Below are 18,365 nucleotides of genomic sequence, written 5' to 3'. Positions count from 1 at the left end.
TGAAATAATTTTATAGTCCCCCCAAAATGAAAAAGAAATGAACCTAAATATGTATTGAATTGTTGGAATAATCTCACAGAGACAAACTGGTTTTTCCCTCTCTATTTTCCCTTCCCTGCAGCCCCTTTGCCATCAGATTTGTTGACCCTGAGCCCACAGCAGATGTAAACTGCAACAGTTTGTAAGGCAGAGGGGTAGCCTGCATTTCCGATGATGGGTTAATGGGAGGTCCTTGGCCCAATGTCAAAGTTTCCTTTATTTTCTGTTTATTTTAGTTAATAATTACCTTTCCTCATTCAGCTTCCTCCTTCCTTTCTCTTCCCAGCACCATGAAAATCACAAGTGGTATAGCTAAATGGGCAGGTTCCTACATTCGATTAGTAGGTTTCAAATTTGAACCACTTGAGCTTGCAAAATGATATATCCAAGGACACTATTAAGAAAATTTTAAAAAGATTTATTTATTTGTTTGTTTGTTTGTTTGTTTATTTAGGGGGAGAGAGAGAGCTTGTGCATGCACAGGGAGAGGGGCAAGGGACAAGCAGACTCCCCGCTGAGCAGGGAGCTGGATTGACATGGGACTCAATCTCAGGATCCTGGGATCAGGACCTGAGCCAGAGGCAGATGCTTAACTGACTGAACCACCCAGGTGCCCCAGATAGGGGATTTTCTGAGAGAAGCTTTCAGCTAAGGATAGGGAGGCCTTGGCCATAATAACCAGAACTAGTAACTTCAGCAAGAGCAGAAAAGCTTCTGAAACTGCAGAGGGCCTGTATAGAGGACAGAAAGAATGAAGTGCAGGTCAGGATCAAAGAAAATAACACCAAAGATCAGTAGCAAAACAAAGATGGACTCTAGCTGCCCACACAGGGGAAACAGAATCAGTTTCTGATTGGAAGGATTGAGTGGTTAAAATGAGAGGTCTTCCTGTATAATACGCTTGTGCGTGTATGTCTATGCTGTCTGGTCCTCACACATCAGGTTCTCTGGAATGTGGGGGGCAAGATGGTTACTTGGGATCTACATGCAAGAGCAGGAAGAGGCAGAAGCGGGACTGGGCAGAGGGAGAAGCTGAACTGTGACAAGGGCTCAACAAAACCTTGGCCCATCTGGCAAAAAACTGGTCCTGCGGCAGACAGAAATGATCGGCCATTGTACTCCCACCTGGTTTAGTCACTTGACACAGGTTCCCTGGGAAAGGGCTCGACTTCCAACAGAAGAGGCCATTCTGCCACTAAAGCAGACCCTGGAGAAGCTGCCAGCAGAAGGCTGTGGGCTGACCGCATTTCCTGTAGCGAGGAGGCAAGCCCTTCCTTGAAGGGGAAGTGGGTGGTGCATCTCTCTGCCTACCAGGCTACCCAACCTCACCACAGTCAGTCAATAAAGACTGGTTTTATTTTAATTTCTTTCAACAAAGAAAAGGTATTACCTTTTCATACATTCAGTGTTGAATTTGAAATTACCATTACAATTTCTATTCCATAGATTGTCAGGTGGTCAATATTATATTTCTGGGCAGGCTGAAATTACCTGCTCATTCATCCATCTATCTCAGAAACATTTGCATGGAAGTCTCTGGAAATTGAAAAGATGAATAAAGATGCTTTCCCCATGAACTCTTGGGAGTTAGATTCTAGTAGGGTGGCAGACAATTAAATAGACAATTAAAACAAATGGTTAGAGTTTAAAAGATAGGTATGAACAATGTGCCATAGACGTTTAAGGGTGGTGAAGAACAAAATACTCAGCTATGTCTGCAGGGATCCTCCTGGAGAGGAGATGTGGATTCTGGCCCTCAGATGACAAGAAATATTTCCACAGGAATATTATAGGAAGAGCGAATTGCATGTGTAGAAGGCTGAGAAGAAAAAAAGAGCATCCCATGTTATGGAAACCCTAAATAAGTTGATACGACCAAGGCACATATTTTAAGTATTGGAATTGGGGCTGGGAAGACAGACAGATATGGATAGAGATACAATCCTTCATTCATTAATGTAACTTTGTATTATATATTATCTAGCCAGTGTTTCTCAAATGCATTTAATCGTGATTTGTGGTTCTGCTTGTTGTTTTTTGCTTGTTTGTTTACATTAACACCCCTCTGCAGAACATTCTTTGGGAAATGTCGAAGGAAGTCTCGATGGAGCCTGCCAGGTCGTCTGTGACATAAGCCTGCTCTAGATCTAGTACTTGGAAAGGTCTGTTTTGACTTGCTTCTGACAGATTTTTAAATATATATTATTAGATCCTGGGAACATTACAGCTGTATCCATCCGTTCTTAGAGACTGGAATACAGAACTTCATTAGAAGGAACACCCGATCTCCCCATCATAAAGAGTCCTTAGCAACCACTTAGTTTTAGGACACAGACAGAGAGACCAGAGACTGTAGAGACTTTGACTCTTTCTGGGGCAAACTGGGCTGAGGAGGCTGAGGAAGAAAGTCTAGGCGCAGAGAGAAGTCCTTCGCCATGGCATCTGTATCATTTCGAGAGCCAATATCTGCCACAGTAGGAAAACGGATGATCGTGACAGGTAAAGAGTTTTCGCATATGCTTTCACAAGGAAATCTATACTTTCTTTATCCCTCACCTCTATGATGCTCACATGTGATACTCACATAATGGATGGAAGAATAAAATCATCACATATGTTTCTTTTATATGATACTTCTACTCTTACACACACAGTTTGGGCATCAACACTGCTGCTGTAAACAGATCTGCAACATCCCAGTTTTCACTCTATAAGCTAACTTTCACAAACGAACATTTTTATATCATAAAGCCACTGGGTGGCTCAGTGGGTTAAGCATCTGCCTTCAGCTCAGGTCATGATCCCAGGTCCTCAATCGAGTCCCACATCGAACTCCCTGCTCAGCAGGGAGTCTGTTTCTCCCTCTCACTCTGCTCTCTCTGTTTCTCTCAAATAAAAAGCTAAAAAAAAAAGTATACTTTTGATCAAATTTTAATTATTACCAATTTAGTCTTCTTGTATTTTTATAAACTTGAAATATTTGGTTAATAAAAATTTGAGCAAGATGTACATTAAACCTAGTACAGTTATTGGCTTGCATTTTGTTCAACTTGTTTTAAATGATTTGAGTGGTGTGGGGGGGGATTATAATAATGTAATTAAATAGAATATGACTAATTGTGATAAGTCCATAAGAAAAAAATTAAATTTCATCTTATTTCCTTTATAACTTTAAATCATGAGCATATCTTATAAGCTTACTTTCTTACCTGTCTATAAATTTCCACTTCAATCTTGAGAAACCGGCTCCAACTACTTGCCATCCACTAACTTGTTCGATTCCAGTATACAGGTATATAAGTACCAGAGTTATTAACCTGTATTCCATGGGAACAGACTTTATCAACTAGAGGATGGTGCCTTCTTACAATTCCTTTTGCTTTTAGATGAACAGACTCTACTCATTTCCAAATGTCGGCATCTTTCCCTCCCACTCCCTACAGTTAGACTCTTGTCACAGTATGAATTCCTTCCTAGAATCCCCCAACTTCCTAAATGATTTTTTTTTAATTTGCATACATCAAGGTTTGCTCTGTGTGCTGTAAAGTCTATTTTTTTTTTAAATTTTATTTATTTGAAAGAGAGAGAGAGACGGAGCTCAATCCCAGGATCCTGAGATCACGACTTGAGCTAAAGGCAGATGCTTAACCACCTAGGTGTCTCCAGGCTGTGAAGTCTAACGACAAATTCATAAAGCCATGTATCCACCATCAGACTAGTTTCACCACTCTAAAAATCTCTTGAACTGCATTTATTCATTTCTTGCTTTTCTCTCCCTGAGATCCTAGCAATCACTGATCTTTTCACTATCTATACTTTTGCCTTTTCCTGAATGTCAGGGAGCCGGAATCATACAGGATCTAGGCTTCTCAGGTTGGCTTATTCCACTGCCAATATGTATTAAGTTTTCTTGAGGTCTTTTCATCACTGGATAGCTCGTTTCTTTTTAGAAATAAATATTCCATCGTATGGATGTCCCACCATTTTTCTATTCCCCTGTTGAAGGACATCTTGGTGGCCTGTGGTTTTTACAACATTTGGATGCTGGCCCTTGTGTGGATATGTTTTCGGATTAATTTGGTAAATACCTAGGACTAGGATTGCCTGATCATAAGACAAGACTATGTTTAGCTTTGTAAGAAACTGCCAAACTACCTTCCAAAGCAGCTGTACCATTTTGCGTTCCCAGTAGCAAAGGGTGAGAGCATGGCTGTTGCTTTGACATCCTTGTCAGCATTTGTTTTTGTCTGTTTTGGGGCTGTTGATTTGTTTTGTTTTGTTTTTCACTTTTAGCCATTCCAATAGGTATGTAGTCACATCTCATACGTCTCACTGCTGTTTAAATTCACAACTCCTTAATGACTAATGTTCATATACTTATTTGCCATCTGTGTATCTTCCTTGTTGAGATGTCTGTTCATAATGTTTGCCTATTTCATAATTATTCTTTTTTGTTTTCTTATTGTTGAGTTTTAAAGTTCTGTCTGTATTTTAGATGCAAGGCCTGTATCAGATAAGTGTTCATAGATTTTTTTTTGCCAAACCTGTGGTTTGTCTTTTCATTTCCTTAGCATCGCCTTTTATAGAGAGGAAATTTTTAGTTTTGTTTTTTTTTTAAAGATTTTATTTATTTATTTGACAGAGAGAAATCACAAGTAGATGGAGAGGCAGGCAGAGAGAGAGAGAGGGAAGCAGGCTCTCCGCTGAGCAGGGAGCCCAATGCGGGACTCGATCCCAGGACTCTGAGATCATGACCTGAGCTGAAGGCAGAGGCCCAACCCACTGAGCCACCCATGCGCCCCGAAATTTTTAGTTTTAATAAAGCAAAACCAATCAATTTTTTCTTTCATGGATTATGCTTTTGATGTTGTATCTAAAAATTCATCACCAAATCCAAGATCACTTAGATTTTTCTCCTATGTCTTTTCTTGAAAGTTTTACAATTACGTCTTTTCAGTTAGGTAAATGATCCGTTTGGCAGTGATTTTGTATTTCTTAAACTTTTCATTTCCATCAGCCATAAGATTTCCTCTTTTCCTTAAGCCACTTTGCAATAGGTTTTCTGTCACTTTCAACTGTGGTTCTTCATTGATAACTTAAAATTTCTTCTGATTTATATCAGTGTTAGTTTCATGTATTTACATAATTCCACATTGTCACCTTTGATAGATTTCAGCATATTGACATAGAATAATTAATTTCACATTCTTCCATATTTTATATTTAATTTCCAAATTTTCACCATTATAATAAAGCCACATGAATACTTTCGTATAAATCATTTTTCTCTTTTATTTTCTTATGGTATATTTACAAAGAATGAAATTAGCAGGTTAAAGATTAAAAACTCCATTATCCTACTTTTTAAAAGATTTATTTATTTATTTTAGAGAGAGCTAGTGCATGTGAATGGGAGGAGGTGCAGAGGGAGAGACCCTCAAGCAGACTCCCAGCTGAGCGTGGAGGCTATGCAGGGCTCCATCTCATGACCGATGGGCTCACGCTCAGAGCCCAAACCAAAAGTCGGAGGCTTTACTGATGCCCCAAAGACTGCATTATTCTGTGCGATAATTCAGGGTGTATTATTTGGTGGATGTTGACTACTTATCTAATTTGACAACTCATCAATTTTTAAAATATATTTTTGAGACTAAATTTTTTTCATACTGCTTTGAAACTCAATGTTAACAAACATAACTGAATCTCTACTGAACACTAAAAACTTGGCCAGGAGAGGGTGACTGGCTGGTTCAGTCAGAAAGAGCTTGGTTTCAGTGGACCAAGAGCTGACTCTTGGTTTCAGCTCGTGTCATGATCTCGGGATCTCAATCCTGAGCCTACACCAGGTGTCATGCTCAGCCAGAGTCTGCTTAAGATTCCCCTCTGCCCCTCCCCCTGCTTTCTCTCTTTCTCTCTCAAATAAATAAATAAATCTTAAAAGAAAGAAAGAAAGAGCAAGCATGGGGCTCTTGATTTCGGGGTTGTGAGTTTGAACACCATGTTAGGGGCAGAGATTACTAAAAAAATAAATAAACTTAAAAAAAATAAGTAAAAAAAAAACCTGTCCAGGAGCTTTGGAGGATATAGAAATGAACATGAATAAGATGTTCTTTTTCTTCTAGAAATTTATAATCTGTAGATCTGATTGGAACATTATATGTTATCCTGTTATCCTAATTGTTTAATCTGAATATCCACCACAGCATAGTGTGGTATTGAAAGGAGACACAAATCTAACGCCAAAGGCCTTGAGAAATAATGTAAAAGAAGTAGAAAAGGAGGAAAATTATATCACAATGCACTCCACAAAACTAAATCACACATTTTGTTTTGTTTTTCCTGTTCATTTCTTTTCTTTTTGAATATTGCAATTAGAGCATAAATTACCTCTGACATTATAGGTGGATTTTAGAATGTATTTAGTTTACAGTTAATAAAGGGATAGAGAGTCTTTTAGAAAACCGTCAGAAGGTCCCACTTTTAAAACTTTATTTTTAAAAGTTTTATCTATTTGACACAGGAAGAGAACACAAGCAGGGCTTGGAACAGCAAGCAGAGGGAGAAGCAGGCTTGTTGCTGAGCAGGGACCCTAATGTGGGGCTCGATCCCAGGACCCTGGAATCATGATCTGAGCCAAAGGCAGATGTTAAATTGACAGCCACCCAGGTGTTCCTCCAACTTTTTTAAAACTTAAAAAAAAAAAAAAAAGTTGATATGTAATTGTTTAACAGATGATGCCCAAAATGGAGTCACTCATGCAAAGCTTCACTTCACCAAACTGAGACTTGGTTCAAACAGCACAGGCTCTCTCAGAAATGGATCTTAAACTAGTCCACCAGGAGCTACCTGATCAGCGGTAGTTAGATAACCAGCCTAACAGCTGCCTGTGATCCCCTAAAGGAAAGTAAACCTGCAAAAGCCAATTTTTCCTAGTGTAAATTCCTTGTTCTTGCTTCCTTCGGCCCATAAAGTCTTTCATTTTGTACAGCTCCTTGGAGCATCTCTCTCTATCTGCCAGACCGGAGGCTGCCCAGTTCATGAATTGTTAGGTAAAGCCAATAAGATCTTTAAAATTTACTCAGTTGAATCTTGTTTTTTAACAACACATACTCTATAAAGTACATTAATCTGGTATTCAGCCTGATGACATTTTATAAACTGAACATTGTGTCTATGTGTTTACTTTTTAGATCAAGATAGAGCACATTTTCATCACCCTAAAAATTTCCTTAATGCTCTTTCCCAGTCGGTCCTCCCAAAGTCCAACACGTTCCGCTTTCTGTATTCCATATGTTTTTGATAATTGTGGGTTTAATCTGATAGGGCAAATTAATCATCTGTATTTTTAAAACATTTTATTTGCTGGTTCATTCTACCATAAAGGATTTGCTAGCAATTTGTTAAGTTGTATTACATAGTGAGGAGATTATTTATAGATGTTATTTTTGCATTACAGAGATCTTATTATGAAAGCTAATATCATAAACAAAATTATGAAGAGATTTAAAAAATATTTTAGAGCATGATTGTTTATTTTTAAAACATCTATTTATAAAACAAAAACAAAAAACAAGAATGGCTTATCCAGTTCTAGGTCCTCTGTTTTAAATTTTAAAAATAACATTTATTTTAAAATACATTCTTTTTAATTGAAGGTGACACAAATGAATGGAAATATAATCCATGCTTGTGGATTGGAAGAACAAATATTGTTCAGATGTCCATACACACAGCAAGCTATAGATTTAATACAATCTCTTTCAAAGTATCACCAGCATTTTTCACAGAACTAGAATAGATAATCCTAAAATGTGTATGGAACCACAAAAGACCCTGAATAGCCAAAGCAATCTTGAAAATGACGGACTAAACTAGAGGTATGACAATCCTAGATTTCAACATGTACTATAAAGCCTTAGTAATCAAAACAGTATGGTACTGACATAAAAATAGACAACACAGTTCAATGGAACAGAATAGAGAGTCCAGAAATCAACCCATGATTATATAGTCAAATCATCTTTGACAAAAGAGGCAAGAACTTGCAGTGGGAAAAGGACAGGACTCTTCAACAAATGGTGTTGGGACAAATGAACAGTCACATGCAAAACAATGAAACTGGACACCTTTTATCACCGCACACAAAATGTATAAAAGACCTGGAATCATAAAAATCCTAGAAGACAGCACAGGCAGTAATTTCTCTGACATCAGTTATAGCAACATTTTTCTAGTTGTGCCTCCAAGGCAAGAGAAACAAAAGCAAAACAACAACAACAACTATGGAACTACATCAAAATAAAAAACTTCTGCACAGCAAAGGAAACAACAAAACTAAAAGACAACCTATGGAACAGGAGAAGATATTTGCAAATGACATAGCCAAAAGATAAGTATCCAAAATATATAAAGAATGTATACAACTCGGGGCGCCTGGGTGGCTCAGTGGGTTAAAGCCTCTGCCTTAGGCTCGGGTCATGATCTCAGGGTCCTGGGATCGAGCCCCGCATCGGGCTCTCTGCTCAGTGGGGAGCCTGCTTCCCTCCTTCTCTCTCTGCCTGCCTCTCTGCCTACTTGTGATATCTCTGTGTCAAATAAATAAGTAAAATCTTTAAAAAAAAAAAAAAGAATGTATACAACTCAACACCAAAATAAATAAAATAATAATCCAATTAAAAGTGGGCAGAAGACATGAACAGACATTTCTCCAAAGAAGACATCCAGATAGATGGCCAACAGACACATGAAAAAATGCTCAGCCTCACTAATGATGGGGGAAATGCAGATCAAAACTACAATACAAAACTGGTGGGAAATGTACCAACAACGCATGAGGATTTCCACAAGTGCAGCCCCTGTGGAAAACAGTATGGGAACTCCTCAAAAAATTATAAATGGACTACCCTATAATTCCATAATCACACTACAGTTTGCCCAAAGAACACAAAAACACTAATCCAAAATGATATATGCAGCCCTATTTTTATTGCAGCATTATTTACTATAATCAAGTTATGGAAGCAGCCCAAGCGGTGTCCATCAATAAATTGATGGATAAAGAAGATGTAGTATCAGGTCATCTGGGTGGCTCAGTCAGTTAAGCATCTGCTTTCAGCTCAGGTGATGATACGGGGGTTCTGAGATCAAGACCCGCATTGGACTCCTTGCTCAGTGGGGAGCCTGCTTCTCCCTTTCCCTCTGTCCACCATTCCCCCAGCTTGTGTTCTCTCTCTCTGTCAGATAAATAGATAAAATCTTTTTTAAAAGATGGTATGTGTGTGTGTGTGTGTGTATATAATATATATATATATATATGTTTCTTATGACATATATATGTCATAAGAAAGAAAAAGAAAAAGCTTGCCATCTGCAATACCATGGATGGATCTAGAGAGTATTAATACTAAGCAAAATAAATCAGTCAGAGAAAGACAAATACCATATGATTTCACTCATATGTGGAATTTTTAAAAAAAGAGTAAAAAAGACAAACCAAAAAACAGACTCTTAACTATAGAGAACACACTGATGGTTACCAGAGGGGAGGTTCGTGGGGGGAGGGGTGAGATAGGTGAAGGGGATTAAGAGTCCACATATCACAATGAGCACTGAGTAATGTATGGAGTTATTGAGTAACTATTTTGTACACCTGAAACTAAAATAACACCATGTGTTAACTATACTGGAATTAAATTTAAAAAAAGAAAAAAGAAATACATTCTTTCATTCAGACTTTTTCATAATTCCCACTTGCTCCAAATTAAAGAAAGGGATAGAATAATTAATATGGGATGTTAAATCAAAAAGGCAGCATGAAAGATGATCTCATTTAACCTCTCATTTTTCAGAAATACTGAGGATCAGAGAGCCAAGTGGCTTGCTGAAGGTCACACAGCCTTGATCAGAAGGTGGAAGCCTGCACTTGCCACCATTTACATGACATATTTATGTGCACTATATCCAGATTAGAATAAAAAATTAATGTATATAGTCGGTCATCATTTACCTACTAGAAAATCTGCTAGTGTAAACGAGGAATATTATAAAATCCTACCATACAAAGGAGTGATCACAGCAAGGGATTTCTGCTAGAAATACATTAGAATTGGAAATACTCTCAAGGAAATGGCCAAAACCCAGTATGATGAATGAAACTATAAGTGGTAGGAGAAGTACATAAATGTGTATGTAATTTTGAAAAGCACTGCTCCATTAGCTTGGGTTTCAGACCCATTTATTCATCTCATTTTTTGCCCTGTGAAACTGTCACACTAATAGTTATGTCTCAAATTCAATTACTTTAAAAATAGAAAATGACTTCACACTGAACTGCCAGTGGTTTCCTATTTGAAGAAAGAATAAAACTGTCCTACTGCAAATTCAGCTGATGTCTCATCACTATCATTCATGATGCAAATATTTTACATTTTTAAAAAGTAATTCATGACAAAAGCTGATGCATTTTAATGGTGCTAACACATTTGGTTGACTAATCTGCATTTTATTCTGTAGACATAGCATGTGATTTGCCTGAATCAAAATTTATCTACAAGGGACAGCAGTTAAAATCAATCTTACCTAAACTCGTTGGTCATCTGCATCATCGCCAATGTGATTTGTAAGAAAAAACAAAACCATCAGTTGCTGTTATCACTATGAAAAGCAGGACAAGTTTTGTCCTATACTCTGTTTGTTTTGTTTTGTTTTGTTGTTTTTTAAACAAAAACACTTTTATTAAATGAGCTAAGATGGGAAGGAGAAGCATCTATTTGTCTTTCTGGACTTTCATTTAATTTTCTAAAGTTGATCCTTTGTGTAGGTGACATTAATATCACTTCTTTAAATCAGGGACAAGTGCTCAGGATGGAGCAAAAAAATTTTTTTGTTTTGATGGAACAGGGTTTGAAAAAAATGGGTTTTTCTCTCAAAGCTTAGCTGAGTGTTTACTCTGAGCTGGGCGCTAGGCTACCTCCTAGGAAAGAGAGAAACATGATCATCCCACACCAAGAAGCAAGGACTGTAGGAAACTCAGGCGTCAGTCTTGGCTTTTCTCAAACTTAACTGTTCTTTTTTCAAAAGATTTTATTTGTTGATTTGAGAGACAGCAGAGAGAGAGAGCATGCAAGTGGGGGGCAGGAACAGAGTCCGAGGGAGAAGGACAAGCAGATTCTGCACTGAGCGTGGATGACATGGGGCTTGATCCCGGGACCCTGAGATCACGACCTGAGCCAAAACCAAGAGTGGGCGCTCAACTGACTGAGGTACCCAGGCGCCCCTCAGCCTTTCTAACTTCTGTTTTCTCATCTGTAGTTTGGGAATAATAGTACCTCTTTCATAAGGTTTGCTACGAGTTCATGAAAAGAAAGTGCTCTGCATAGAATACAAATAACTTTTTGAACTTTTTAAAAGACGCTATTAAAAAATAAAAAGAAGCTATTTTTTTTTTTTCTTGAGAAGGGGATTAGCTAGAGGATAGATGTACTGAGGAGAGGACACAAAAATCGTTTTCAAATCCTTTTTTTTTCCCCCACAACAAGCAAGCCAAGTTTGAAGCCATTAGCAGGTTTGTAATGGGTATAAAGAGAAATAATTGAAGATTATATAAGTCAGTGGCTTTTCATTTTTAATGTACACAGGAATCACCCAGAGTCTTGTCAAAGTGCAGATTCTGACTCCAAAGTTCTGGGTGGGGCATTTCTATCCAGCTCTCAGGTGAGGTCCATGCTGCTGGTTCAGGGACCCCACTTTGAGTAGTAGGGGTCTAAACATTTCTGGCTTCCGTTGTACCCTGAAGAATGTATTTACCACTCTGTGCCTCGGTTATACCATCTGTAAAAGGGCCATAATAATATCTACTTCACAGGGTTGCTGAGAGTTTAAAGTGAGTTAGCACACATCAAAGACTTAGTGCCTAGAATGTGGTAAGCTCCATACCTGTGTCACTGTTGTCAACTGATACAGATCTCTAGCAATACAACAAAACTGCCGGCTTCTGGGCCCAGAAGATGAAGTTATTTGTGAGGCTAATAATCAGAGCCCTCATAAAACACATTTTTTAACCTGCTAACTATTGGCCTTTGGATTTTCCTATAAATCTCCCATCCAAGTACTAACCAGGCCCAACCCTGCTTGGCTTCTGAGAGCAGACAAGATCGTGTGCGTTCAGGGTGGTATGGCCATAGATGGATTTTCCTATAAATCGAATCTAAACCATACTAAAAATACAAGTTCCATTAAGAAGATTTTATAGTGGAATGGCAGATTTTGGAATATGACATGCAAGCCCCATTTATTTATGTAATCTTAGTTGGTGAAAACTAGATGTCATTCTATAGGGAGAGTAGAAAGATCTCCTTAGGGTGCTCTGGGCAGGACGTCTTTTCCACCGGCACCCATCTTTGCTTGTTCAGCTGGAGTCCATTTCTCTCTCCTGCGGGGGGGGGGGGTAGTGCATGATGACATCCAGCGGGAAGCACTTTCCCTGGGCACCTGCTGTGTACGATCCTAGTCCATTTCATTCACAGCAAGCGATAAAGGATAAAGTGCCTCACTGTCTTGCTAACCCCAGTTGCCAGCAATTATCTCAGAAAAGGTAGAACCTTTCAAAGCACCAATTAAAAGGCCCCTTGGACCACAAACATCATCTTTTAGAAAAATACACTCTAGGGGAAAGTCTGAGGCAGATAGAAGATTATCTACACCTTTTAAAAACAGTACTGAAAGAGACCTTAAATCATTTATTTGGTCGAATCGTTGACTTGGGGCAGCACTTTCTAAAATAAAGGAAATCACTCTGTCAAACTACACAATTGTGGGATTATGTACACAGAATTACAGAATTACTGGACAGGGTCCACAGTCAGGGATGGATACTCAATTTCCTGGCACTTAACTTTCTCACATCTTAACTAGACACAACTGAGAATATAAAATGTTGAGCAAGTGACTCCAACATAAGGTAGCTTCAAAGACAACTTCTACTAGAATGGGTTTTCCTGTTGTCTCTTCATCAAAATGGATCACAAGGGATCATTTGAGGGGAAGAAAGGAGCAGACTGACGGCTTTTGTTCTGTATTAGGTGTTGAACTAGACAGACCTCACAGGGAGGACCAGTACTTCATTGCCAAGCAGAGTCTGAGCAGGGCAGAGTTTCTCTGATGGGAGCTGGAACAGCCTCAGGAAATCTGGTAGAGGAAAGGGGAGACCCAGTTTCTTTCTAAGCCTCATTCTTGACAGGTATGTGAATTGCCTTGGGAATGGAGGTTGGGGGCGTGAGGGCACAGCTAGGAACCCCGAGGGGTCAGATAATGCAGTACCTCCCAAGTGCAAGAAACAATGATCAAAACTCACAAACACATAATTAGGAGAAGGAGGTGGCTACTAAGGGAAAAAGAGACGCAGGGTGCCATGAAGTGTGAGTCAGCCCGTTTCTGGGTTCTTTGTCCCATTCTGTGCCAGCAATACTAAGATCTCCCTGAAGGGGACTCCGAACTAACCACAATCCCAAATGCAGGGCACTGATTCTTAAAATGTCATAAGCTTAAGGAGCACTTACAGAAACTGTTAAGAATGCAGAATACCCCAAATCTGGAGTTTTCCTGGGGCCTTGCACATGACACAAATATACTAAGGCTTCGTGATCCAGGTGGTCCACGTGACTGGGGAAGGCAGAGACTCTCGGGTGCTCGAACTGTTCTGTGTTCTGCTCCTGGAAGCTCACATATGCTCCAATCCTATTACTCTATAAGCTCGAACTTGTCTTTCATCAGAAAAAGATCAGAAGTCTCAGCTCACAATGACTGATTTTTTAAAGTAGTTTAAAAGCCCACAATGAAAAGAATAAAAGAATGGAACATTTGTGTAATTTAAATCAGCGTGCCTTATATCATTCTGTAAATGATGATAAAAAACCAAAATATATGTTTTCCAGCCCAGTGAATTCTGGCACTGATGACAGATAATCAAGAATCTAAGTATTCAAAACTCATGCAAACAAAGCGATCTGAAGTTAAGGGAAAACTGGCGAATAAATGCTGATAGCCATTGGGTTACATAAATTCTTTGTTCACAGCAAGGAAATAATACCTCCCACATCTCTTTATTTTAGGGATTTCCAGACTCTTTCAAACTTCAGTCTACAAGCTAAACAGCTCTCACCACCCTCTTTTTCACAAAATGGAACCAGAACAAAGTACACAGGCTAGTCACGTGGGTTAAGTAAGTACATATTTTTTTAAAAAACCCAAAAAAAAAAAGCCAAACATATGATTCTACAGTCCTAGGAACTGAGGTGGGAAATCACGCATTCCCCTTCCTGAGGACTGTGTCAGTACTCGGGACACAGGATCCAGCGTTAACCCACGTCCCTTCCTCCATCACTGCCCCTCACAGACTGTGCACGCGTGCGTGGGTACACACCAGCTCACACACGTGCCCTGGACATGAGGAAATGCCCTGCAGATCCCTCTCGTCTGCAGGGATTAAACAAAATAACAAAAACGAACACAACAAAAAAACCCCTATCTCTTCTGGTCTCAGGGATCACCCCCCCCCCCTCAAACCATGTGTCTTAGATTTCCTTGACATGGGCCCCAAAAATAAAGGGTTGCTCATCACTGACCTCGGCATATAATTACCCAGAAGATAAGGATTGAAATGAACTTGTAATAAATCCCCAGTCCTGTGATCATTCTCTCTCTGCTTCTGGGGGAGGAGAGGTCCGATGGAAACACTGTCTGTAGGTATAGATGGTTCTGGGTGGACTATAAGGTAGGAAGCTATTTACATTAGTCTATATTTTGGTCAAGAACCTCATTAGTCATGGTCTGATCAATCATTTCCTGCTGCTACTCACCCAGAACACCGTGAGGCATAAACAGCAGTGTGGAGAAGCCACTCACTCACCGTCATTGTGGGAAATCGAAAGCCGTGGTGATTTGGGGTTTGAGGATCGTGGTCATCCACGAACAGCAGCCTGATGTGGCTTTCTCCAGTCGGCAGTCCCAATTTTATTTTATTATTATTTTTAAAGATTTCATTTATTTATTTGACAGACAGAGATCACAATTAGGCAGAGAGGCAGTCAGAGAGAGAGGGGGAAGCAGGCTCCCCGCTGAGCAGAGAGCCTGATGTGGGGCTCGATCCCAGGACCCTGGGATCATGACCTGAGCCGAAGGCAGAGGCCCTAACCCACTGAGCCACCCAGGTGCCCTGGCAGTCCCAATTTTAATGTGACTTTGGAAAACTGTGGTATTTATTTGCAACATCAGCCTTTATTTCAAATCAGACCATCTCAAACATTATCTTCAAATTTTGATGGGCGTTTGTCCATTTTTGTGCGATGATATAACAAACAGACAAAAACTGTAGTAAACGTTTACCTCACCACTATGAATCACCTAAAATAATGACAGAGTGCTTCAGCTTCAAATGTTTTGAAGTTGAAAACATACATTTGAAGCGGAGATGGTGCCCAAAGGAAAATGATGTATTGTACAAAAAGTCAGAACCATCTATTAAAGCAGAAAGTTCAACAGAGAGTGGGATAGTGTCACCCCACAGACGAATGGAAAGGAAATGCCAACCCACCCTCCCTGGCCCAAAGCCGAGCCTCTAAGGTCAGGGGTACTTCAGTTTTCTGCCGCACACCTTTTTACGTCTCAGCTAGTCACAACAGAGTAGATAAACGATTTTTAAAAGATTTTACTTATTTAGGAACACCTGGGTGACTCAGTCAGTTAAGCGTCTGCCTTCAGCTCAGGTCATGATCCTAGGGTCCTGCGACCAAGTCTCGCGTTGGGCTGCCTGCTCAGAGGGGAGTCTGCTTCTCCCTCTCCCTCTGCCTGCTGCTTTGCCAGCTTGTGCGCTCTCCCTCTCTTTTTCTGGTAAATAATAAATTTTTAATCTAATCAATATAATTTATAATTATTTATAATAATAAATAATATTTAAAATAATATTAATTTATTATAAAATTGATTGACTTATCAGAGAAGAGAACACAAGCAGGGGGAGTGGCAGGCAGAGGGAGAGGGAGAAGGAGGCTCCCCGCTGCGCAGAGAACCTGATGTGGGACTCAATCCCAAGACCCTGGGATCATGACCTCAGATCATCTACTGTATCCTAACTTCACCAAATGACTGATATGCCTTTAACCTCTGTGTCTACTCCCCACCTCCACTCCCCAGTCTCTATTTTTTTCTCTTCTACAGTTACAGAGACAAAGAAAAATGAGGAGCAAAACAAGCTGCGTATAGATAATCACAAACCCTAGTTGGTCTCTGTTTATATATTTTTTTAAACAGCTACCAAAGGATATTTAGGGAATCTTGATTAGAGCTTTGAAATTCAGCTCCAGTACAGAGCTGATTTACTGTCTGCCTCTCTCCAACCAGCAAATCCAACAGGCCAGATGGCTGTTACCACCTCCTTGTATATTTCCTTTACCTTTCCTCTGGCTTTTGTTTCTCCTACCGCCCAGGTTGAGACCTCCTTTTTCCAGCTACACCAGCATTCTGTCCTAGCACGGCCCATTGTTCCAACTTACCCCAGGGGAAGGGTTTCCTGGTACATTGAAATTTCAGTGCTAAAACTCTGACCCTTAGTTGCTGCCCTGGCCAGGCCAATCTCCCCAATCAGAATACATCCACCTCAAGGTGGGATAGAACGCATTATTGGAATTCTGCACAATGCAAGTAGGAAAAGTGTTCATGATGTCAGGGTTCTATGTAAGAGTTCCCTCATATACAGGCCTTTACTAACTTCCTCTCCTGCAATCAGAATAAGATGAAAAGGTTCAGGCTGTTTCCCCAGGGATCCCTAGGTAGATGTCCAGTGGTGACCAGACTACTACTAGATAATCTGTCTGAATTACTTTCCAGAGCTGGTGAGTGGACTGATTATGTGTGGAGGTTTATCACAGTCTTTCTTGTGATGCTATTTGGGCAGTTCCAGCTAGGGGACTGGGATCTCTGGGACCCACTGTCTTTCTGGTTCCAGCTTCAAAGGATAGGGAGATAGTCTTAGAATTCAGGGCAGCCTAGCAGAGCACCTTCTCAAAAAATCTGCAGAGGGGCACCTGGGTGGCTCAGTGGGTTAAGCCTCTGCCTTCGGCTCAGGTCATGATCCCAGAGTCCTGGGACTGAGCCCCACATTGGGCTTTCTGCTCGCCAGGGAGCCAACTTCCCCCACCCCACACACTCTCTCTCTGCCTGCCTCTCTGCCTACTTGTGGTCTCTGTCAAATAAATAAATATAATCTTTTAAAAAAAATCTGCAGAAGGAAGGGGTGCATGAACTGATTAACAAAGCCTTGAGAAATGTGCAGTCTAGGTATTTTCCTTACACATTTGACCGATTATTCTTCTACCCAAAGAGTCATTCTGGATATCAGTTTATTCCTAAACTGGGTCAGTAATTATCTCAGCATAAAAGGACAAGGCAGAGAGAACACACTGTTGTTCACTCTTTTAGTTCTTTAGTTCTTTGCCTGGAGAAGATATGCATGGGTGGAAAGGAGAGGAGTCCTCCACGATATTTTCTTTCTTAAATCGAAAATTTCTCTCATGCTACTTTCTCAATGATTTCTATGACTTGTTCGCCAATACAGCACTGCTAAGAGCAACATCGAGAAACAGATTTCAGACAGACCTTCCACCTGCTCCCTCCAATCCATACCCCATTCGCCCAGCCTTCTACCCCCTTGCACCCCCTACAGAGCTTTCCCGAGTGGTGGTTACTTACGTTCAGGCTCCTTTGGATTTGCTTTCTAGTAGAAATGGAAACATAAAGGTATTGCAGAGGCATAGTGGGAAGCAATGTCAAGGGATCATCCAAGTTCAAAGGGAGTGGATTTTAACCCCTCCTGGTTCCAGGGGCCAAGCTGCTGCTCACCCAGGGTCTCCTCATGGGGGGCAGGCTGCTGTTAGAAACGAGAAATTGAGAGCACAATAGGACTCTCCACTTTAGCCTTTTTAAACTGACACACAGGCGTGAAGTAGGCAGGCTACAGCCACAAGGGGCTACCAGAGAAAAGGTAGGAACATAGAAAAGATGACAATCTAGAAAGCCTCCCTAAGAGAGAAGGAACAAAAATTTTTTAAAAAGAATTCCCTCCCCCCTTTTTTTAACTAGAAAATTGGAAACTGGGGGGGAAAAGATCTGTAATTCTTAAATTGTTGAATTTTTTCCACAATAATAATTAATATGAAAAAGTAACACCTGATGGAACAAAAGTAAGGTAATTGTGAAATCTGTGAACCCTGCAATACTAATTGGGCTAAAGAGAGTGCTGTTAACTGGTCCATGACTATTGCTTTAATTTCTTG

At 40.0% G+C, this 18,365-nt stretch overlaps 1 protein-coding gene across 2 annotated transcripts in view; it reads left to right on the top strand.

Annotated features, from left to right (window-relative positions):
• The first annotated feature begins 2,368 nt into the window (after positions 1-2,368).
• The window catches only part of SPMIP2 (sperm microtubule inner protein 2), a 98,554-nt gene continuing 82,557 nt past the window's right edge, over positions 2,369-18,365 (top strand). For both annotated transcript variants that reach the window (XM_082727797.1, XM_082727796.1), the window contains exon 1: positions 2,369-2,538. In XM_082727797.1, the coding sequence (XP_082583923.1) occupies positions 2,475-2,538 (64 nt within the window). In that variant the 5' untranslated portion in view covers positions 2,369-2,474. The remainder of the gene's footprint in view (positions 2,539-18,365) is intronic.

Source organism: Mustela nivalis, assembly GCF_964662115.1.
Source record: "Mustela nivalis genome assembly, chromosome: 4".
Lineage (NCBI taxonomy): Eukaryota > Metazoa > Chordata > Mammalia > Carnivora > Mustelidae > Mustela > Mustela nivalis.
Note: the sequence above shows the minus strand (reverse complement) of the source record. Positions and strands in the feature narration are given on the sequence as shown.